The sequence below is a fragment of the Hyalella azteca genome, unplaced genomic scaffold (assembly GCF_000764305.2).
Source record: "Hyalella azteca isolate HAZT.00-mixed unplaced genomic scaffold, Hazt_2.0.2 contig11122, whole genome shotgun sequence".
Lineage (NCBI taxonomy): Eukaryota > Metazoa > Arthropoda > Malacostraca > Amphipoda > Hyalellidae > Hyalella > Hyalella azteca.
In genome coordinates, this window is record NW_025941131.1 from 138,977 (window position 1) to 164,848 (window position 25,872).

At 37.8% G+C, this 25,872-nt stretch overlaps 1 protein-coding gene across 1 annotated transcript in view; it reads right to left on the bottom strand.

Moving 5' to 3' along the window:
* Positions 1-25,872, bottom strand: part of LOC108670978 (homeobox protein cut) — a 208,269-nt gene that overhangs the window by 11,005 nt on the left and 171,392 nt on the right. Inside the window, exons 13-15 of the mRNA XM_018158463.2 lie at positions 5,674-5,932; positions 3,497-3,882; positions 1,704-1,931 (exon numbers count right to left, since the gene is read on the bottom strand). Of these exons, the coding sequence (XP_018013952.2) occupies positions 1,704-1,931; positions 3,497-3,882; positions 5,674-5,932 (873 nt within the window). The remainder of the gene's footprint in view (positions 1-1,703; positions 1,932-3,496; positions 3,883-5,673; positions 5,933-25,872) is intronic.

A 25,872-nucleotide genomic window follows, 5' to 3' on the forward strand; every position in this document is an offset into this window, starting at 1 on the left:
TGATTTTTTTTTGTTTATTTACAGCAATCACTGCTAAAAAATAAATTTGAAGTTCCAAGAATTTATCATCATGATATTATTTTTTATCTTGCTTATTTAAACTCGTCGAAAAATATATTAAGGTCAATTAGTGGAGTGGTCTTTTAAACTTAATTTTGCAGATAATGAAAATGTGAAAAAATCACCTGCAAACCTTAACTCATAAGCATCACATGTAGAAATTTTTATTATTGGGTAACACAAATACAAAAGTATTTTTAAGCATTATTAAGTAGTTGTTGACTGCAGTTATTATAATCAAATCCTTCTGGCTGCATTTGTAATTTTTTTTATAATTTTCAGTTATATGACACAAAAAAATCCAGTAATCCATTTCGTTAAATTCGGATGTCATGAGACTGCAATAAAGATTAAATTCAAAATTTAACTGACTCTCGTACGTAAATCGGCAGTTATTCGTTCCTAAACTTGACAAGTCGTGCTGTTTAGATCAGCTCACTTCAGAAATTTGGAGTAATGTCCGTATCACGAAATGTAACCCGCATTCCATGCGTTACCGTAAATGCGAAGGCCAAAAAGAAATTAAAAGGTGATTATAATAGGTCTGTATAATGTGAGAGCATGTTGCTTAGTTCCTAATAAATGTGTTCGTGAGTGGCAGTCAAGGAAAACATCGCGATCACGTACTACATTGACATTCTGCAGAGCGCCTTGCAAGGCGCTATCACTTTCAGCAAGCGACCGCCGGAGGTGATATTCAGCCACATATGCACATTACAGCAACTATTAGGCACTTAACAATAGGCACGCATTCGTATAATTTTCAGGCTTCAAACTGAGCAGAGGAAGTCATCAAGCATCACGGTACATCCTGGTGAACTCGAACGTCGATGGTCATGTTCTTCTCGATAGATCTATGGACGCGCAGTCCAATGCTCGGTTGCCTTGAGTCTTCAATTAAGAGGCATTTCAATATGGAGATCACATATTCAACACCGTACGTGGTACTTATAGAACTGGTTCTGGCATAATCAATAGCTTGCACAATCGAACATATGTTTAGCTCGCCCACGTAGAATGGAAGCTTTCAACTATCATTTTCAGCTACCATGGCATCCTGTTCTCACTAATTTAAAAACGATTACACTTCTTGCCATTTCGAGATATCGTGATCTTGCGTGTGTGGGTGGTCAATCATAGTTGCTGCAGGGTATTTTAACTCTTATGTTATTTCGGGATCGATTTGGATGTCCAATTTGACGTGAACAAACTTTTATTGTCACGTGGTACTGATTTTATGCGGAAAAATGTCATACGATTGACTTACCGTGAAATGAAGGAAGCTAATAGAACAAAATTTAGAGCAGCAGTTCTTTTAGTAATCGTATTGAGGTTAAATTTTTTGAATTGCAGATCTAATCAAGATTGGCTCAAACTTTAAGACCTGCTCTTGCATACATGAACAAAAAATATAACTCAGTACTCACTGCAGTGAGTGACAGAGAGCGCATTTTCTCGTCGACGAAAACTTGAGGTCACGGACAGACGGACAGACGGACGGACAGACAGACAGACAGACAGACGGACATGCCGAGCACAATAGTGCATTTTTTCCATAAATGAGAAAATGCGTTAAAAATAAATTAAATAAAAACACGTTACAAATTGTACCGATTTTCCGAATGATAATTTTGATAACTCACTTGATTCCGCCTTGCTACGCGGGATGCCAAAAGGTCCGCACTGCATGGAATTTTGATTATTTTCCTCATCGTCGTCGACGCCGTTGCGGTGACCGGGCTCGCGTTTGGGGAGCGACAGATCCTGTGCCCCATTGTGCAGCCCCCCGGCCCCAAGACCGAGCCCCATGGCCAGGGACGGGGACCCTCCCACGCCGAGACCGAGACCCGGGTGGCCACCCATGGCAAGACCTGTGCAAAATTAGGGAAATTTTGAACGATAAAATGAGTTTGTATGTAGCTCACTTATTTATTTACACGTGATTAATAAAGTGTTAGTCATTATAACAGCTATAATAAAATTCTTGAAACGTTATTTATCTGACAGTTATTTTCTTCTCTCGTGTTAGCACAGAAATTTCGTCCGGCGATTTTGGAAGACCAGTGAGTGGTTATTTAAATAAATTTTACAATGCTTATTTGGATGAAAATGTATGCTCTTTCTTTTCATTTTTAATGTAGGGAAGTTGGGTCGAAGTAATTCTTTAATGAAGGTCATGTTGAAAAAAAGCGTAATTCATCTTATGCCGTATATTATATAGTTAAGTACATAAGTTACTTCCGTAATGCATAAAATGAAATTATGGTTTTCAGAGTACGGATTTTTCATTGGGTTTTCGAATCGACGTTTCAGGAAAACAACGAGGAAATCTATTTGTTGCGATGAATAAATTTTCGAAGTATGATAATCGGAGAGGAAATATTAGACAAATACCACAGTTTCCCATTTTCCATATCAGCTAACACGAACATGGCTCGAGAACGCAATAAAATAATATTCAAGAATTCACAAGGCGGTTCAAATAATTGGGTGTCGTACCACAAGAAATGTCATCTATAACGTATGTTCGAGCGGCTACGTGTTCTGAATGCCAAAACGAGCCGATGTTCAAACAAAAGCATTCACAGATCAAGAAACCAACTCAAGTGGAATCTAAAAGTATAAAATTGATTGTTGCGAGATTATTTACCCGAGTAACGCAACTAATTGTATATAATTAATAGGATATCAGTTTCGTGGCCTGTGAGTTTGTTGTCTCCAGCCAATTAGGTAGGAGTAAACGTATTAGAATGCAAAAAGGCGAGTCCGGCCTGAATCTCATTACGGTATTGGAATCGCACTTATCTACAATTGTGATAAGTTGATCGGTTTCTTGAACGATGTTATTATACAAATGTTCTGTTTGTATTAAAATCTCGTAAACTAAGGAATGTATTCTCGGGCAAAGAGTTAGTTTTTGTGTTGCTAAGTGGAATAATTGAAGTGGAACATTTGAGGATCTCGAAGAGAATTAGTACTTCTTCTTGAGAATATTTGTACGCTTCAAGGGACATGATCGGTCGTTTAATGGATTGTCAACGTAGGGCAACTTTGTGCAAATAGTTGGACGCAGTCTAATTATTCTTTATAATGGAAAAACGGCAAATTAATTATTAATAATGTCATGTGTTAAAAAGTTGTGTTGTCGAGATGGTGAAGAAGAGTTATATACAGAAATGTAAAAGGAACAATTAAGAAGATCTGACATGAAATTGTATAGAGTCTTTACAAGTTGAGTAACAAAATAATACCATTAAAAAATTTCATTGTTGTTCCTGTGTTTGAATCAAATTGAAAAATTTTGTTTAGTTGATATCCCATGTTTGTAGACAACATTTTCCCACGTACAGCATACAACATACGTTTTTAAATTCATCTCTGGCAATTCATAATAATTAGAATCAAATTCCTAATATGACGGGACAATTTCACTCACCGGCCGCACCAAGTCCCATGCCAGTGGCCGCCGCTGCAGCGCCCTGTAGTTTACTCCACTCTTGCTGGTACGCATCCAGAGCCATCTTGACGTCGTCGGGACCGCGATGAAAAAGTAAACTTTGCCCCAAAAACGGGAAAAGTAACCCAGGATAATGGGGATGTTCCCGGTGAAGTGGAGGAAGGGGAGGCGGAGGATTGTTCTCATGTGGAAGAGTAGGTCTGCCCATAAGTCGCATGAGTTCTTCTTGGTAGAAACGAGCGACCTTCTCAGGCGTGTGGTCGGGTAGCATGGATACAGGGTTGCCGGGGCCTGAAGTCGGAGGTTCTTCCTTGCTTAGAGGACGCGGTCGAATGCGCGGTGTTGAGATGTCCCGCGACAAAGGACTGCAGTAAAATATATTGTTGGTTGATAAACAAATAAATAATCATAACATATATATATCTAAATAATATTCCATGAGTGATTGTTAGATTGATTGTTGATGGAATTTCTCATGCCCCGCGTGTACTTACATATATTATTAGTCAAGTGCATCTAGGTAATTAATGACGAATGAATCAACCTTCTAATTTTTAGGACCATGATAATTCATGACATTGATAATGCCAAACATTGGTTCTAAAAAAAACAATCATTATGACGACCTGGCCTTTACATGATAATTGTAAGGACATTATTTTTAAAATAAGAATGATCTATCACTATTACGAGGTTTCTGTGTCTATTAATAGATAATCATTGAGGATCCTTTTAATATTTTCTGTATTCAATCACGGCAAAATAGAGGCCGGTAAGACAGCATAGATCCAATACTCTATCCTTCAATCACGTCAACTTGCTCCAGTAAGCAAGACCGGCAGGTAAAATGCATTTCATAACGTCGTGATTCATCAACCTCTTCCTCCTATATTACCCCGCCGCAAGGAAAGCTAACGAATACTGAAAAGATGGTGTATAATGCGACGTAATGATCATGAATTGGAGCACGAGAGCTCCATGTATATTTGGAGCACGAGAGCTCCATGTATATTTGGAGCACGAGAGCTCCATGTACTTTTGGAGCACGAGAGCTCCATGTACATTTGGAGCAGGAGAGCTCCATGTACATTTGGAGCACGAGAGCTCCATGTATATTTGGAGCATGAGAGCTCCATGTATATATGGAGCACGAGAGCTCCATGTACATATGGAGCACGAGAGCTCCATGTAAATTTGTCTGTGTACTGAAGTGTCTCTGCTAGGGCCGGGTCATACATTGATTTCGTAGCTCAGCTACAGGTTACGACAAGGGATGTTTAGAGTTATTGGTTGAGATGAGGTTTGAGGAGAATTTTGTTGGAGTGTGTTATGTTTTAGTGCGAAAAGTAGAAAAAAATTCTCCATCTAACAACATTCAGTAAAAATAATTTTGACTTGAATCTAAAGCCTCAGCTATATATTCACATATATTTATAATCAGAATTTATTAAAATTAAAAATAAAGTGATATACTAACTAAGCTACGGCTCATAAATTTTATACATATGGTTCATATGCGTTTAAAAATTATGCATGCTCAGGCGATTGGTGAAACTAACGTAGAAATTTCAATCAACAAGGACAAAAGTCAAACGAAGGTTTTAGGTTCATTCATTGAACAAGTATCAATTTTCAGTTAAGTTTAAAAAAAATTCTACTTCGATGAAACATTTGGGTATTGGTATAGCTACTTGTCTTGTCATCAATAGAAATTACTTTGAAAATTTCCTCTAACTGTCAGACTGATCTTATTTACAGAAACTCTTCAAGCACACGAAATATATGATTGTTCACCTTGACGAATAGGTAAAATACAAAAAATGACTTCTAAAGTTCTAATGTATAAAAATGTATAAAGGTGCTCACCTTGACGAATATGTAAAATACAAAAAATGAATGCTAAAGTTCTAAGGTATAAAAAATATATATGTGCTCACCTTGACGAATATGTAAAATACAAAAAATGACTTCTAAAATTCTAGGGCATAAAAAAATGTATAAATGTGCTCACCTTGACGAATATGTAAAATACAAAAAATGACTTTAAAAGTTCTAAGGTATAAAAAATATACAAATGTGCTCATCTTGACGAATATGTAAAACACAAAAAATGACTTCTAAAGTTCTAAGGCATAAAAAAATATAAATGTGCTCACCTTGGCGAATGCGTGGAACTGGCGGGAGATTTGGAGTCAGTGCTCCGCGAGTCTTGGTCATTATTGGCGCTTGCGATGGATGAGGCGATGGATGAGGGCACCATGATGCTGCTGGCGAGACTGCCAGGTGGCAGAGGGATGCCTGGATGAGGTCCTACCATGGCCCTGGATGCCTCACTGAGGATGTGTTGGATGCGTTCTTCGGTGACGGATTCATCAGATCCTCCGCGCATGCCTGGCACGCCATCTTTGTGAGTGCCTGCGATGTAGAAAATTGCAAGTGTTCAGAATTATTGCTGTATTAGTGAGTTCTAGGAACTTTAATTCAATCTTACTTTGCATATGATATACTATTTAAAACGCCGTATGTGGTTCTCAAGTTATTGATTTATACATTTAAATAATTAAGGACATAGGAATTAGGGATAAATTCGTCCTAAGTCAATTGGTAGTTGCATTTTGGACGCTTTTTGCCGGCAGGAGCGCTATAATAATAACAGCTCATTAGGGCTGTAGTCTTATTATCGTTACTCTGTAACGCACTAATTGAAACTATAACTATGAATACATTTATAGCACGATAAATTAAATACAACCAGATAACAACCGTTGCTCTGAAGTAAATCATCAAGTAGAAGTCACAATAAGTATTGCCAAAATTTCACTCAATTTTATGAATTATCTGTTTCGCAAAATTTCGCTGAAATTGTTGGAAAAATTAATTCGTCTAATTTCATTGTTATATGATAATAAAATAAAATTTATATACTACTGAAATATTCCCTTGTTGAAGTAAATAGGTTCAAGCCATTGATACTTTTAACGCAACTATCATAGATCAAAAGCCCTCTGCTTCACTTCTTCTCCCGAGTGATTGAGTCTTTCAAGGTTTTGTTCTTGATCACATAAATCTAGTCGGCTAATTATTCTCTCCTTCGTCGCATATCAGGCCGATCTTCGCTCTAAATAAGCGCAAAAAGTCGCTATTGCAGGCGACATGTTTTTTGTCAACGTTAATCTCGAGGCCAGTCGTTTGCCATTATTTTAGGGCAAACTTAAGACCAAGACGAGTGAACAAAATGAATGGTTATTTGCATGTCAGACTTGCGCTCGTTTCAGATCACTTGCGTCCGTATGAAGAATTAACGAAATCTCGTAACTTTTCTTGAAGAAGTCTAAATTAGAGGAATAATTCATAACTTCCATTTAAGGTAACTCGCACCTGTAAACAATTCTTTTTACATGGTGATGAATTGCACTTCGTTTTCTTCGGAACAAATATCGAAGGAAGTGACGTAATTTTTCTTGCTTGAGTACAGCGATGTCATCAATAATGTTCCTCCCAACTGAAGATCGAATACCAACAGATCCTAAGACCTACAAATCTTGAACAATGATGCGTTTACATTGATGGCCATAATTCTTGTAAGTTGTACTCATCATTCACGTTTATGCATCGGAATATTTACGTCCTCTATCAAGCGTTCAGGCATTCGTGACGAGAAACGATATCGTCACGGCCCGACGTCCTCCGGCGTGCGCTCGTATACAGACGAGTTCAAGACGAACGGTGTCTAATTTTATCGTCTAATGTTGAAGACTTGCTATACCTCGTCATAAAATTATGGTTCGTCTGAAAACCAGTGACATCTTAGAACTTCTTACTGTGTACATTAAGACGTAAGGTAAGTATTTTTATCGTCTAATGTTGAAGACGTGCCATACCTCGTCACAAAATTATGGTTCGTCTGAAAAAGTAATGGCTGAGCAACGGTAAGTTCGGCTCAAAAAACTGGACTGACTTGTCCACTTCCGACTGCGCTCCTATGCATAATTATTTCCGGATACCGTATGCAGCGAGACATTCATGATATTCTGATGAACATGATGAGTATCCTGACGAACATGATGAGTATTCTGATGAACATGGTTAGTATTCTAATGAACATTATAAGTATTCTGATGAACATCATGAGTATTCTTATGAACATGATGAATATTCTTATGAACATGATGAATATTCTGATGAACATGATGAGTATTCTGATGGACATGATGAGTATTCTGATGGACATGATGAATATTCTGATGAACATGGTGATGTGGTACGTGGCACATTATTTGATGAATGTAAAGGTATGCATATTACCAATATATTTGAATAGCGCTCATATTATTGGTGTGCAGTGTTCATGCAGAAAATATACTGTCAAATAAGAAAAAGCTATGGAAAGATCGGGTTCCAAAGGCCGGATCCCTTGTGAATCAAGTCACGAAAAGTTCAAGAATCGGCAACAGGCCATGGGCCTATTTCTTCAGCGCCGACACTTCTATTCTATTCTATTCTATGTATATTTGGAGCACGAGAGCTCCATGTATATTTGGAGCACGAGAGCTCCATGTACATTTAGAGCACGAGAGCTCCATGTACATTTGGAGCACGAGAGCCCCATGTACATTTGGAGCACGAGAGCTCCACGTACATTTGGAGCAGGAGAGCTCCATGTATATTTGGAGCACGAGAGCTCCATGTATATTTGGAGCACGAGAGCTCCATGTACATTTAGAGCACGAGAGCTCCATGTATATTTGGAGCACGAGAGCTCCATGTACGTTTGGAGCAGGAGAGTTCCATGTATATTTGGAGCACGAGAGCTCCATGTATATTTGGAGCACGAGAGCTCCATGTACATTTGGAGCACGAGAGCTCCATGTATATTTGGAGCACGAGAGCTCCATGCTGTCTCTTATACACATCTAGATGTGTATAAGAGACAGCGTACACGTCGTGTCGTCCGGCGTATAAGTAATGCATGCCGGGAACGTATACTCATGATACGGGTAACGTACTCCTACGTACGCACTGCTCGTGCACATATCGTGCGGTGGAGACGTTCAGTCGTTCGTGGCTGTCACAGTTCCGATCCATCTAATATGGTCGGAAGCACGCATGGATGATTTAAATACAGGTTTTATATACAGCCGAGGCACAAGTGGAGAAGCATCGACGACGTACGATCTTTGGCTGGAAAAAGACGGCATGTGCATGCACAGCTAGGCGTGATGATTGCTTTGTATTGCCTTATGCAAATAGAGATCTTTCTTGTACTGCTGTCCATATTGCCGCAATAAAATACAAACTTGAAGAGCCATCTTGATGGCCAAAAAATGTATAAGATTGCGGCATTCGGTTCACAGAGGTATTGCAGGTGAGTATAAGTGACGCGTTCCCGTTATATTATTTAGTATCTGTGAAAATTGTGCCTTTCGAAAACATGAGTTGGCGATGAGTGATTAAAGCGAAATTCTTCCGAGTATTCAAGTTATCACGCGTTCATTAATTAATCAGTTATAATTACAAAATAATTTTCATATAGAGGCGAATAATATTACCCGCAGACTTGACCGGAAAGACTGACCGATATATAAAAGGGAATTACTTATAGAAAAAATATAGTCATTGTTCTATGATTGATAATTCTGAATTTTTAGGTTACAAATTTTGACACGCAGTGCGCCAAGTAAAAGAAAAAGCTTTAAATTCTTGCTAAAGCAAGAATTGCCTTAAGAATTCATTAAACGTCGTCATCGCTTGTAAATATATTACCGTAATTTCTATAATATCCTTTATCTACACTTGAAAACTATCGGTTGAATGGATAAATATCTAAGAACAACAGTTCGTAGAAGTTATAGAGTTAAGTGATCTATTATTATTTACTACTGAACACTGAACAGTTAACAAACATAGTGTCGAAGGTTTGACACGATTGAAGAAATATCAAGTTCTACGGCCTAGCTCCGCACATCGGATACAATTTTCGTTATACGCACGGACGCGATAGCAACAGCGGAGGCCGCAATTAAAAACGAATCGGAAGGCACAAGCCATAACATAACTCGAGACGATTGAGGAAGCAACGAGTAAGTTATCAAGCGTGACCGAACGAAGGAGTATTGGCCAGAGAAACGTTAAGAAACTTGCAGGAAGTGCTGAAGATAAGAACATGAACAAGAATTTAAAAACGAGAAAATTCCAAGCAAGTTTTCCATATCTTCACCGATCACAATTTATTCGAACATATTGTGAGCTTGCTTGGCATTTTATTTGATATTAAATTTTTGGTGAACTTCTGATTCAAGCAGAGTATTTATATTAGTACTTAGGAACACGACCATGCAGTAGATATGAGAAAGGCGCGAGTAGACTGCACGTTTCATGATTTGATTATTGAATAAATTAAGGGACCATATAGGCCATGAGTTTCAATTAACGGAGATATGTTATATGTAATACATCATGTTTGGTATGATATGAAAGATTTTTAACAATTGAGTAGTTTATCAGTATTTAAGAATGTATATTTTTAGACTGTATGAACTAGTCTTCAGTGATTAATTAGCTAAGTTAAGTGCGAAAACGAGGAAAACACGCATAGTGATCTACAACTTCATTAAGTTTACTATCCCTTATATAGCATTTAGCTTGAAGAGTTTCAACAAGCTGTTATCCTCGATTCGACAATATCATCAAAGTTCGTCTGTGCATAAATGAGAATTCTTCAACTGATCTGTGATCTAATGGAGAGAGACGTAGAAATCAGCCTCAATGCTCAAAATAAATGATCACATTACAGAATTTTTACAAATTAGACAACATTCTCTCCCCAGACCGCTATTTCTCCCGGAATCCTGGCGGCGAAATAACAGACATGAAAAATGATATCCCTCGCATGCACTTGTTTTCAGTGCCGGGGCTGAATTTCCATCGATCATTTACTGTGAATTCCTATTTCTCTGGGACGTTTTAATCAATTATTGCGAGCCAAAGTAGCGTTAATCAGCAGGTAATCATATATGCAAGTCCCGCCATCAGCGTCTTCTATGTGAAAATATCGAAGCTTTCGATACGCTTTCCCCGTACAATGAATGATGATCGACAGCAACTGTTCGCTGCTGCATGCGCATTGCTTTACCGAGTTACAGTGATTACAAGGCTCCGAATTATTGATTTCTATTAGAAGATTTTATCTCGCCTAAAGAAGATCTGACACGTTAATGAGTTAGTCATAATAACCGTACTTGTGATATCGATCGATATTGAAATTGTTGTATTTTATTGTATTATTAATTTTTCATTGTTTTAAGAGTCACAACGCTGAAAATAACGCTTTCTTGTCTGATATAAATGACAAATCAGTACATTATATAAAATGTGAATATCAAACATTTGATTACACAATTATGCAATAAAATTAATGAGTGGTGGAATGAACTCTGATCATACTCAGGTCAGTACACGTACGGAGTCACACGGCGAGACTTGTGTCGTGTTCAGTTCTCTCATTAAGCTCAGTTTGTGTGGTTGATGATGCGTGAAGTCACACAGCTGATCCACGAAGCGTTGGAGTCCAGCACGCGATACTTTAACAGTCAAAAATTGAGTAGCGAAGTGCGAGAGACGAGTTTGACATGTGCAAGCAACCATCGTTGCCACGCCTATGAGGCTGGAGCTTAAAGTTATTGCTAATATAATATTAAAATCTAGATTGTCATTATTGATTGTAGTTTCCCTTATGGTAAGTTTTAAATTGAGTAGCGAAGTGCGAGAGACGAGTTAGACATGTGCAAGCAACTATGGGTGCCACGCCTATGAGGCTGGAGCTTAAAGTTATTGCTAATATAATATTAAAATCTAGATTGTCATTATTGATTGTAGTTTCCCTTATGGGACGTTTTAAAAATTACTCTGAAAATATGCAATATCATGATGCAGAATAAAACCTATGTTTGGTCGCAGAAATTTAAAATAGTGACACATAAAATTTGACGACAAATAATTCTACTAATGCTCGTTCGCAAGTTAAGACTGTGAAGACAACACTAATTTAAAGTACCACTTCATACAAGCCTAATTGCATAGCTTTCTTTCTGCAGTAATGTATGTACGGTCAGTATATCCAACGTTCACTTCCGACCTTTTTATGCAATAATCTGTGAATAAGAATCCTTGCCACCAAGGAAAAGCCACACCCATGAACAATTCTTGACACTTCGGTCACTTTTATTACATGCACGCCATAGGTCAAAAGATGAATTCAAGCGTGGACGTGGCCGAAATTTAAAGTAAGCTATTAAGAGAACTAAAATTAAGTACTTCCTTCCTTTCAAATGGCATAATAAAAACTAAAGTTCAACATGAGAAAAAGGAATGAACATCGAGCCTAACAAAAGGTACGAATACTTCATAGAAGAAATTATAGGTAAATAGAATAAAGAGCATAAAATTACCACCTAGCGTGAGATCATGATAAAATTTGTCTATAAATTCATATTACCCTGCTGTTTAATCCTAGTAAGAATAAAAATAACTAAAAAACTATTTCATACATTTTTAAATCTATAAAATGATGTATTATACGCGTAGGTCGTTGACATTTACACGTGATTCTCGAAGGATTTTATCAGAGATTTCTGGCGAAAATTGCCTAGCTTAAAAGCTGCAAAGGAAGTCAATAGAAGCCATTTATGTTCTCCTAATGAGCCCAATTAAGGCAGGTTCTCCCGATAAACGCTTCGACGTGACACGCTCCAAAGACGGCCATTAAAACTAAAGTTTAACTGGCAAAGCCCTCCTCAGGAATAGTATTCGAGAGCCTCATAATCTCACTTCCGATTCTTCACATAAATGTCGATTGATGCAAGCAAAGTCAATTCTGACGTTATTTCCAAGTGAATAGATTGTCAATGCCGATTAATTACACTTAAAAGGAAATAACTTGAAGCAGGGTGACTAGAATATTAACGATCCGAGCAGAGTTGAAAAGCATCCCCATATAATTGCAAAATAAACGACCTAAATTTCCCAGATGCTGACAGGCCAAAATGATCATAAATAAAAATAAACAGACAACTTTCACTCACAACATGCAGAGTTCTCTGAAACAACCAATAACTACTCTACATTAGACCAAAAAATAAGCTAAAAAACCAGCCTCCTGACTTCGCCTGCGTAACAAGTCACTGAAATCGACGGCGTATTGACAGGCTGTGACTGAACGCCAAATATCTGGCCATCGGCGGGCCATCATTTCTGATGGGTTCCGGTAAACGCTCTATTGGCCTGCCGACGTACGAGTCTTGCTGCATCACTGGTTACGCTGCCGATAGTGGTGTTTAGTGCTATAATATTTGCATGAAATAGTGCATGAAATATATAAGGAGAAGAACAGAGCATAGAAAATAACGGTATTATTTACATAATTAATGTATTTTGCATTGCATATACTCGGGGCATCGATACCTTGTAACAAGAATGTATAGAAATTGCCTGAGCAGAATTCTTTGTCAACTGCAAACCCTATGAAAGTAGCAGCCGTACGTGAGTTTAAGCAAGTAACAAAACTAGAAGGTTAAATTCAAGACACAGAAACCTTGCAGCTCATTTCATCTAAACATCGCCGGACATTCATGATCTTTTATCGCGTTTCATTTATGCAACAAAAGCTTAAACACTCACAATGTCAGCATTAAGATGCACAAGGCGTTGGTGAGGCAAGCGCTCGAATCGTTAGTATACACGAGCTTCAATTTATTGGGTCTTATAATAGAAGAATCAAACATCAAAATGATAAATGCCTCGATTCTTGATTCTGGTCACGTACGGCAACTCCATTGCCGAATCTCTTCCAGCAATCAAGAGTTTCAATGGACAAAAAGCGGAATGTGCGCTAAGAATAAACAAATCTGTGAATTGCAAGCAGTGTGATAAAGCCACCCTTAACCAGTGACTCCTTATCGACCAACAAGGACTTTGATGAGCCAAGAAACGATCGTGATGCAGTTTACCTCGAATGCTTGAATTCTGCCTAATGGATCCTTGGATAAACGCACGTGGGCCTGAAGGATTAGAAACGCGAGGACGACGAGTGTGGTCTGCGATGTGATAACCTATTTTATAGCTTCACAATGTTAGAGTTGAAGATAGTCAAGACTTGTGGAAAATTCTATTGAAAATAGTATAGTTATATTATGTCTCATAAAACTTTGAATGCAATTGGGGAAAGAACATGTAATGAGGAATGAGAATCTGGGGCTATCGATGGTCTTGACGCTAAAAGGAATAGCGTAGTAGAACACCTTATAGGGAAATTGAAGACAACTTTTTCATACTTATTCTCACTAATTAAAAACTATAGCATCAGACAGTGATCATGAATCGTTATATAAAAATATGCGGCGAGTAGAAAAATATCCGATTTTAAAATCAACATTATTTGGAAGGAACATTCGAAAGCTTTCTGAAAGCCACATTTCACCAAAAAATCGGAGAACACGAGCATTAATGTAGGAGTGTTACGCTATTATAGTCAATCAAGTTACTTAGCACTGACCCAATGGATAACGTACCCGGAAGAAAACATATCAGTAAGTCGCAAATTCCAGAATTTAAGTGCGCTGAACCTCAATAAGTTAGGAAGATCCTGGCCGCTCCAGAGATATTCGCAATTGTGGAAAGTTTGGTGGGTAGTTCGTCAGCGTGCGCTATCGTGCCAGCATTTCCAGACGATAAGACCGACGTGTGTGTTCGAAGCCGCGTCGTCTCTAGTCCATTTATTCAGATTTTGTCCAATTCTTCATGATTAAAGTTCACTTTTCTCTTACAAACTTTGCAGTGAGATAATTTAGGCTTCGCAGTTGGTCCAAAAATATGATATTTTCATGTAAATGAAGAAAAGTTTTTAAATTTGTAATAGAAGAATAGTAGAAAAGAAATAAAAAATGAACAGTTCAGTATTCATATCTAAATTGTGCTCCATAGTTAATATAATTGACTATGCAGGTGATGCTTATAAATGCTATTTATATTAAATTCCGAAAAGAAGATCTTTTGTACTTAACTATAGCAAATATTCAGAAATCCATTCATGTATTAATTAAATTGTGGGGCCCTTGCCAAAATTGACAGCCAAAATCCTCTATCTCATGGACAGCAAAGAACAAAATTCGAGCAAGCAGAGATTGAAGCTTGGTTTATCTTGCAAAAATCGACGAAAACAATAGAAATAGAAACAAAAATCCTTAAAAGGGGATTTAGAGTGCATGACCCATGCCTATATTATGTGTTAAATAACCTGATAGAAAATTTCTTGCCTAATCCCTAATCTATTAGACGAGTGAGTCGTGACGTGGCAGCGCTTGATGAGCGGGCGAGTCTCCAGACGATACCCTAGAACCAAGTTAAATAAAGGCAGGGTAAATTGCTGTGAAAAGTACAAAGTACAAACAAAAAACTATTTATAATTTGAGCACAAGTTTTAGAAATAAATTTAGTGCCACAATACAATCACATTTGATACGAATTTATTTTGTTCAGAAAAGTTAACCATGTTGGCAAGGAGTTCAACGCACTTTTGTATATTTTATTAAGGTATTAATAAATTAATTTAGAGAAGATTACCAATAGATAAATGCATGGCGGTAAAAATCTTAGCAGTAATAAGTACAAATTTACGACGAAACTGTAGCCAAAAGATGAATAACCGTTCAAAATAAACCGTGATAATGAACAGGTTTGCCGCGAAATGGGTCGCAGAATGAGCAAAGCAAAGCAAAAAAATCGTATTATTCAAAAATGAATTTAAAACATTGTCTGGGCGATCCATACACTTGTTCTTCATGAAATAAGTACGGTGGCTTTCATACAAAGGATCAAAATCCTACACGAGACTAATAGGCTAAATAAATCGTATTGGCACGCAATGCTGTCGCGGGCCAAGTATAACTGATCTATTTCATTCGGTGTTTCGAAGCCCACGTACTGCGGAAGTTCGTATGATGCATGAGGGCTACGATGCGTAGATCACCAGATACGTGCCATTACAGAGAGTATCACTTATTATCGTCACACGATTTACGATAGGGCGATTGGCAATGCTAATTTTTCACGGACAATCATGTAATTTGTCTCCAGCTAAGAGAAAAAGCAATGGAGACTTAATGTCCTTCGAGACCGGAATATTTTCATATCTTTCGGCTTACGGAGCATCGATGTAAGTGGGCGTGAGATGCGTTAATAACATACTGATGATTCTCATGGATGGCAATCGTACCTCTGACGCGCGGATTCAAATTGAAGGAGCAAGTTTTATGGGCATTCAAGGATTATCAGAATGACTTTGCATGCCGGATTTCCTTTACGAATAAATTTTGTGAATGTCTGTTATTCTGATTTAATTCCGAAACGATACTATTTAGACGAAAGCATGGAAAATGCATAATTTGATGCAGTTCGAGTGATGATAGTCATATGAATTTCCCATAAGTTCACGAATAATGAAACAAGAAACAAAAGCAAAATTCAACATCATACACAACGAAAAGAAGTTTTAAAATGCAGGATCTTAACGGAAATCTCAAGCAATCGGTAAAGTCTGATACAGATTGGTATCAGACTTTACCAATTGCTTTACTATACAAATGAATTGCACTGATTTCAACGTACACGTATATATGCTACCAATAATTTATGGGAGCAGAAACGGCTCGCAATGCCAGTCAAATGTGCCCTTTAGAGCTCATAGTCAATAATTGCTGGTGTGGAGGCTTCGATTTTTCTTTGCTGGTCTTCTCATCAGATCGCGAGGCGCTGAGATCAGCCTCTACATTTGCCAACCTGTGGTCATTCAGCAGAGCATCTCAAATTGAACGGGTTTTCACCGCCAATCGAAAGCCAAATGATACAGGCTGAACAACTCAATTTGATACGAACCATGAAGTTCATTTGGTCTTGAAGATTTTTACAATTCTGAACTGCTGTTCGAATTTACGTTTCGAGGCTCGCATATACGTACCATCGATGCTCGTACTTACGTATCATCGATGCTCATATTTACGTATCATTAATGACCGTATATTTGCGTATCACCTAGGCTCGCATATGCGATTCGCCGATGCCCGTATTTTTGCATCATCAAGCTTTCCGTCTGTGTATCTCCAAGTCAAAGAGACGGTAAGAGTGACATTCCAGGTTGATCTTAATTCTAGTTTATCGTAGAAAGAAATGCCTGTCACTACTGTGTGACAGGCACTACTTTATCATTACTATGTTTTATCGGCACTACTATACCGACAGGCATATAGTAGTGCTGGCTAGCATTTGAAACATTTTGTAGCTGTCACTATATAGTGGCCACTCACTATACGTAGTGGTCACTAGCTGTTAATCCACTGAATGACAATTCACTGGATTAAAAAATGGTGTTCAATTTATCATCCTGAAAAATTACAAGTTTCCTAGACACCTACAATGAATATTTCAGATGAATTTCGCGTGATTGGAATTCAAATATATTTTTGTGGTGCGCAGTTTCTTATAAAATAAAAATAAAAAACAGTTCAGACAAAAGAGTTCAGACAACGCCATTTTTTTCGTGTTCGAGTCTCCAAAGAATAGGTCATAATTTCATTTATGAGCTCAACGCAATAAAAGCATGCAAGTTATATACGTTGCACCCACCCTGCATTGTTGCGCCACGGGCGGGGAGACGAACGCAACTCGAGTTGGAGATGTTGAAGCTCATTCCGAAAGGTAGAACTAATTTGAATTGGGGGTACAGGGCATTGGAGCTCTGTCTCTATCTTACCCAATCATCAGGGTTATTCTTGCCGCAATGGATGGGGTACGCAAAACAGCACACGATTTTGGAACTATACTTAGAGTAATGTATAGCTGAAATTATTTTTCGACTAGAGGAAAAAATAAAAAAAGAGCTAGTGCAGTTTTTTTGTAGTTGGATATATACTGAAATATCGTGATAGAAAATAGTTTGTACGGTATCAGAAGTATTAACCTGCAATGAATGTATAACTGCATGTGCATCAACTGCCAACAAGTAAAACTTTACAACAATTGATGCACAACATCGTGCGCATAAAGAATCAGAATATCGAAAATCGATTTTACTTCAGTAGTAAAATTTACAAAAATGAGTCCAACCGTGAGCATCAGAACGAGTTATTGCAAGAAACTGAAATAAAAAATATGAAACTCTAAAAAAGTTCAAGGTTCTTATCGAGTCCTGACAACCTAGTCTCCAAAATAAGCCATGTCCAAATTACCTGAGCAGAATATCCAGTTATTTTATCATAAAATCCGTGTGAATGCACAATCACACTGAGAGAAGAACATAAAGACAACGAGCGTTCGCAAAGCTTTCGTTCTGCCCAATATATCCATTGTGCATCAGAAGGGAAGAAATGCGCCCAGTCGCTGCGACATTTCGGCGACATCGAAGCGCTGCACTTCATGACTTGGATGTGGACATTATGGAACCGTGTCGGATATGACTGGAGGGTATCCGCATGCCCTTACTTGAGTTGGATATGGATATTACAGGGGCGTGATAAATTGGCCAAGTGAGCTATTCAATTCACCCATACTTGGAGCTCGGACTGAGAACAATGTCTAGTGTGGCTTCGAATACGCAGGCTTGGCAAGACCTTAGTTCATTAACGACGGAAAGTGTCGCCTAAGCGCACACACATCCCACACTTTCACAGAATTCTGCGCTATGCTCATAACGATCAGAAGGCGGAAGAACTCTGGGCATGATGGGATAAAATGTGTATGAGGTAACGTGANTAACGATCAGAAGGCGGAAGAACTCTGGGCATGATGGGATAAAATGCGTATGAAGTAACGTGATGAACGTTTTTAGAATTGATTACCTATGATCGGAAATTCGATGAAGATTGTAACAAAATTCTGCGCTATACTCATAAGGAAGGCGGAAGAAGTCTGGGCAAGATGGGATAACGTCGTGCGCACGATGAATGTTTTTAGAATTGATTACCTAAGATCGAAAATTCGATAAAAATTTCTAACAGTTAACGTCGGGAAATAATTGGTTAACATCCTTTTAAGAAGCTATTTGTGGAACTAGATTTCTGATTGGTTTGAATTTTAAGGATTTCGGCCTCGGGACCGAAAAAAACGAAAAATTAAATGAATTTGCTCACGTTCTTGAAGATATTAAAAATACTCTTTTTAATATTGATTAAAAATTCAAATTGAGTTATGAACCATGATCGACTGCAATGCAAGGCACAGTAATTTTAGTCTTTCATCTCGTAATGTTTGATCCCCGAATATGCTGCATGCCGCAATACAAACCTGATGGTCTCACTTCAATCAAGAAATGGAGTAGTCTCAAAGCTCTCATTTTCTTGAATAATCCAGCCAGGGACAGGAATATAGAGAAAGCACGGGTTGCCAGGTTGGTTCTGTAGTTGGTGCGCGACACTTTAATTCTATTGCAAAGCCTACCAGAAGTATAATGTGACACGGGACAAGGGGTTGTGCTTACGCTCGAGAGCTGCACTTCCAATCTTATAGTTTCCTTGCCAACTGCACTGCTTGGCTGGATCCCTCGGCTACAGGTGAGTTATTTCACAGCGTGTGACCTCACATATATACTTTATCTCAAATCCCTGCGCTCGATGTATTGTGTGGTTTCATACAAAATTTTTCATTAGTTCCAATGTAATAAATTGAAGCAAATCACTTTAACTAATTTTAGCCCGTTTAGCGATGATTGGATATAATAACGTAACTCTTTCCGATAACGTCACAAATGTTTCTTCGATAATGAAATATTTAATTAATTGTGAGACTTTTGAACAGTTCATGCGAAAACAACCGACTTATAACGGAAAATTATATTGTAATAGTCAACAATTTCGTTTCCCGCAAATTACTTGTAATGCGCTATACATTAGCACAATCAATGTATGCGCAGTATTATGCTAGACTATTATGATAAATTCTTCATAATAACACGATTAGTATTAATTTACATATTAATTACAATTTGAACACTGATAAATATTGGATGAAAAATGCTTGGTTGAGTCTTGTTCTAAATAATACACCTTATACTTGAGACAATATAATAACCATGTGTGACTGTAATAGATAAAACCATGATTTCCGTTGGTATATTGGATGATTTGAATTGACAGCATAGCTGGTGCGAGGCGAGATGAGGCGTCAAGGCAATATTGCAATCACTTAAGAAGCGGAATCGAAGGGCGGCATCTTAAGGGCCGGTCTACGGGCCGGTCGATTACTTCAGGTCATCCAGCGCGATGGTGTTGGGTCGCACCACCGTTGTCAATATCAGCAAGTCTGACCTTATTGTCAAGTCCCAGGCGGGTTTTGTGAGGGATATGTACGGCCTATGGTCGGCCGGCGCTGATACCAACTTTAATTTTGATTCGGGAGTGAAGACTCGGCCACGCGACCAATAGCCTCTAACAAACCTATTAGCCTATCCTCCTTGCCAATTTCTGTTGGCCGTAGTCTGGCTTGAACCAATTAAAGCGTAGCACTCACAGCACAACTACAGCACGAGAAATATTTGATCCTGCACCCTCGCGACCTCAAGCAATAATGAAACGAACGAAACGCTCAAGTGTTCCATGTCGCCAACACTCGTCGTACTGGGCCAAGAATATTGATATTGCAGGCACATGCTTAATTTTTAGCCCTCAGAGGGAAATAAAGATCAAATTGAATAACCTTAAAAGTACATTAATTTTTATTTCTGAAAGATTTCAATGATATTTTTTTAATCAATCGCATGAAGTAGATTACGTACAATTAAGAAGCATGATGGCTATATTATTTATTAATTAAGTGCATAATTAAACTTTCGTCGGGGAATGGTAGCGTTGACATTGTGCCTCGAACTCATTGTGGAGCTTGTCGCTTATTATTTTGTTATAATAACCTGGATATTTTGTGCATGGCAATTATAAGTATATCAATGATTGAACCCAGTATGTTCCTTAATTTAGTGAACGATTTGAACAGAACCAACATACGACGTGGAATTTCAATAAATAGAGGACGAAAAACCCCACCAAAAAATGTGTTACCGAATTAATTTGGTACATTAAATCATAAAACAATACATGCCAGTCGTTTTACAGCAGTTTAGTCATGTTCATGTAAATAGACGGTAATTTATTAATCGACCTACCTGAATATCAGTCTGCACGTTATATGTTTACTGATGATATACATATATACGAGGGTTTTCATATTGCTGCTTCATGAAGAACAGATCGCTGAAACCGTTCGTCAGAGTCACTCAACTGTTTAATAAAACCACATTTCCGATGACGAAGGCAAATTCTAATCTTAGAATAAGATATATTTGCAAATTCATCTACTCCGTGACATCCTTATAATAACTGAAATTCATTTAGACTGCTTTCAGGTAATAATTATTCGTTTTATCATGTAAAGTAAATGGCATCAAAAGAAGTTCTGTTTAGCTGTGGCATTGTAAGCCGCTATATACTGTATAAGTTAACCGACATTCCTTCCTCATGAGTTCCAATCAATAATTGAACTAACATGAATTAACTGAAATATATATAAACAAATCAGGTATGTCATGAGCGGAAGGAGAGTATTGTACACATGGACACATATGTACACTTCGTCATAAATTCCAATCAATGAAATTGAATTAACATGAATTGAATGAAGAGTTTATTAATAAATCAGATAAGTCATGGGTGGAAGGATATGAGTACATATATGGATATGATGCACACGGCATTGCAGGTGCATTCAAAGCTGCAGGGGCAAGTGACATTGCAGTTTCCAGGAGCGCATGAGGCAATAACATCGCGTCTCATAGAACACAGAGGCCCGCGGCTCGAGCTGTGCTTACAAGTCAACGATATTGAAATCTTGTCCACCCAAGAGGATAGAACGACCATCTTATTCGTAGGGGTAACTCAAGCATTCCGAAGTGAGGGAGATACAATATTATATTAGGGCCATTTTCGATATTATTATGTTCATGGATTGTAAACGGACATATACAATTGCCAATATATATAATTCATGGTTATCACTGCTTAAGTGAATATAATCGAGTTTTATGATTAATTTTTATGCGTCGGGGACGTTACTTGTTTTCAGAAAGCATAGATGCAGTACACAATAAACATCCCTTCAGATATCAATCAGATAGTGCTTTTTAAAGGGCCATTTCCGATATTATTATTCTCATGGATGGTAAACGGACATATACAATTGCTAATATAATTCATGGTTATCACTGCTCAAGTGAATATAAGCGAGTTTCATGATTAATTTTAATGTGTTGGGGACATTACTTGTTATCAGAAAGCATAGATGCAAGACACAATAAACTTCCCTTCAGATATCAATCAGATAGTGCTTTTTACCATAAATAGTGATTCGTAATAATTGATCACAATTACAAACATTTATTTTTAGAAACTATTCGGTCAGTAAAGCTTTTCGTTTATCGATATTGGCTGATCCAACGCAGCGCGAATATATAGATTAATTATAATATTGATTATATAATATAGATAGATTAAGAAAAATAATTATAATATAGATTATAAAATAGATTAGGAACAATTAGGATTCCGGAGCAAAACGTTATAAAGGATTCATTGAAAGTTGAAACCAAATAATAGTGAATTGATAAGAATAGAAAGTTCAATTGTGAATAACGTATTGAGGGAATGAATTTGTACGTATTTGAATGTTAACAACCAGTGATGTATATTGTTAAATTATAACATAACAGGTTTATGCTGTGAAACTTGGGCAACTGACACCCATGAACGATTTTCAAGCTGCAAATCTTCTGGCTATGAATTTCAGATTTTGTTGGAGGCGCCTTGTTCGTCTGACGTCGAATAACAATACAAATATCAGCATTCGCACCACGGACTCCAAAAGGTCAATCTTTGAAACGAGATGCACGTCTTCCGTAGAGTTTTCCAGACATGCCTGGCTTGTCAAAGGAGACTGAGCAGTTCTGAAAATTTTCACGGGTGGGTGTACAGTTCTATTTGCAAGAACGCATGCAGGGTGTCTCATGTAAATTGGAAATTCGCATATTTCAGTGCAATATAAGAAAGTAATATTGCCAATTCAACGCTTACTCGGTATGCCTTTGGAAAATCTTCTACCTCCTGCTGAACATGAAAGAAATTTTGAGGAGGCTGACTCGAAATGTTGTTCAAACGATTTAGGCGTGCAGAAATGTGCTTCATCTTCAACGATTGGAAGGAAATATTTTTAGCACCATCTTAAAATCAAGTTAAATTATACCTTAATTGGCATAAATAATATATTTTTGAAGGGAGATGATAAAAAGTATATAGTCTGTAAGTCCAAATATAATAATCAGGAGCAAACCTAATAAGAAAAGCTGAATATTCTTCAATATTGCGGCTCACGCAACGTTATTATATTAAAAATTTTCCCCATAAAATGCACGAATAAAAGTAATTAAAAGCCTCGGATATAAACCATCTTATTAGTAAAAAAACTCGTAATTTATTCGCGGCTGCAACAAGCAATAGAATGTAGATCATATATTGTTTTTTCAATCGTCACTGATTTTAGCGGTTATAAGTCTAATGGTGGAAGGGTTGACATTTTCGTTCTTACATAAAAACTTGTAATTCAAAAGTTTTCAACCCGATGAAACACAAAAGCTACGAGGCAGCATTGTGGTGTGTATTTGAATAAAGACGATAAATCAGATTATTTGCCTAAAGTCCATCGAATGTTGGCTTAAGAGTGAATCAGAAAAGCTATTACGAATCAATGGTAGAGAGCGGTTAAATCCATTTAATTGTACAAACAAATCTGTGTTCTCTTCACCAAACCTGTGGCAACAATTACAGACTCCAGATAAAAAGCGCGACCTTTCATCCAAAAACTTTATAAATTAACAGCGATTTTCTCTCAATGATTATTTCTTTTGATTTTCAAATGAAATCAGCAGCTCAGTTCGGTCAGTGGTGATTTGTGAATCACCACTCACTTTGATTATTTTTCGGAAAAAGACTTCTAGACAAAGAAGCCATAGCCGGACGAGGCAGTGTTGGGAGTCAGTTGAGTGTAACTGCTCGAGCATTTCCCATGGAAAGCTCCAAAGATTACACAGAAGGGTTTCCTTGTGCCTCAATAGCTTTAAGTCGTCGCAATTAATTCGTCCAAAGACAAAAGATCGTGCGGACAATTGATCGTGAAACGTTTTTATTCGGATCAAGAGGATGATTCGAGATTCCATTTTACGGCAGATGTTCAAGAGACGATATACAGAGACAGGTGACGGTCACGTCACGACGAAGTTTTATGCTCGCACAGCGATCAATATTTCACAATAAAAAAGATAATTATCATTAATGGAAGTCCTGTAGGCCGAAAATGTCTGGTTTAAAGCCTCTGCATCAAAAAAGTTATTTAAAAAACATTAATTTATTTCGATGCCCTTGGTTACATGGATTAAAATATTTGATTGTAAAATGCGCTGAATATCCATATAAGGACCGCAAAAAGCTTGAACAATAAGCGCTTTACTTTAATAGGATAGAATAAAATCCTAAAATTTCATTTTATACCTAAGGTGCCGTCGTACATATTCTACGTTTTTGAAAGGGTATATTCGTGGCTGAACTTGAAAATTCCATAGTGAAATTAGTTTAAGATAATGTGCATATTTTCGGCTGCTGCAAACGCATGAGTTAGCCATGCAAGAGCGGCGTGCGCACTGTTCCCCCAAAGTTGTCTCGCCGCTCTGGTAGATGGCGCTGCATGTGCTACCGAGTTCCTAATGTGGCATCCACTGAACATACAACGAATGGCTCGAGATTTTTAAGAATGCATGTTTCACGATATAAACAGACAGATGCAGCTTTGAACTTAAGATTACCGAATTATGACTTAATACCTTCACGTTGGTTGAGCATTATTGATTTTATTACACACGGAAGTTCAATTAACACGCGTCTGATCTCTTATGCTGGGATCGTAATTTTAAATTAATCGAACCTTGGATCCAGTCCCTAGCAGGTTCGATTGTTGATTCGCTTCTGCAGTATTTAACAGAGAACCTGGACGAGTAACCTCGTAAAAAGACTACTTTTAATCTAATAATGCAACAGACAGAGCAAAAGAATTATTTTACAAATTATTAATTGAAAATAACTTGTACGATGCGTTGCAGAGAGCAGCGATGCAGAAGATACATGGGAAGTGTAGATTATATACAGTGAAAATCGCAGTGCAAAGAAAAAGAGCACAGAAGATACTGAAAAATTTAAAAACAAAATTTTACGTAGGCTTTAATACTAATTAATGTCCTCGTATTATAAAAGATGCTCCAAATTAATAACCAATTTGAATTGTAATTACACAGAAAATCACTTCAGAAATTTTCTTTCATTATAAAAATGGTTCTAATATTGACATATCTTTCTGATGCGCTATCGATATAATTTCTAAAATTTTTAATTACGAATAAACATTTAAGTAACGGTTATTGATATCATTTGTTCACTCACCATAACGAAGGAACTGCAGAATTTCGAGCATGATGATGACGATGAAACTATGCTGTAATACTAATAAGTTTCGTTACATTAACAAGCCAAGTCGACAAATCGCTCCGAGGCAATAAATTTTCAAGAAATTTTCATAAAGTGTCCTGGGAAAAGTACAGTGCATTCAAGTCTTCACCAACACACCAGAAAATATCTTCCCGAGAAAAAATTCAAACACCGAGTTTTCAGACAAAAATTTCGTCTTCAACAGTTCGAGGCGCACGGGAACCGTAGAGTTTTTCCTGCATTACAGAAAGATCTCGCGGTATGTCGAGCTTGGCTCGAGTAGACTGACTGGTTATCGCGCGTCCGCGTCACACCGAGTACTGTGACTCTTTCCGCAGACTGCGCTCGTAACGGCGGCCGCAGCTAGCCGAGACACGCAGCACCAGGCGGCTATACAAAAGCTATAACACCAGCTCTCAATGCGTCACACAAGCGTGATCGTGTTCATGTCGAAGCCAAAACCTCTCTCGTAAAGCATGAACTTGAAGGCGCACTGCATTGCAGTTCAGCGTGAATTCTTAACCAATATAATAAAAACAGGTTTGTTCTTGAGATCAGCATTGAAGCTGCAGGATGTAAAGGTCCGCCTGTTGATCGCGAGGCTAATGGAAACCAACCAATACCGTGCCTCCGATTGCCGGTTTTTTTGCGAGCTGATCGAGGGCGTAGGAGGAGCAGCGGCGCGAGACAGCGTCTTGCAGCCTCGCCTTGCTTGCTTCCATCGGTCAGCAGCTGTCT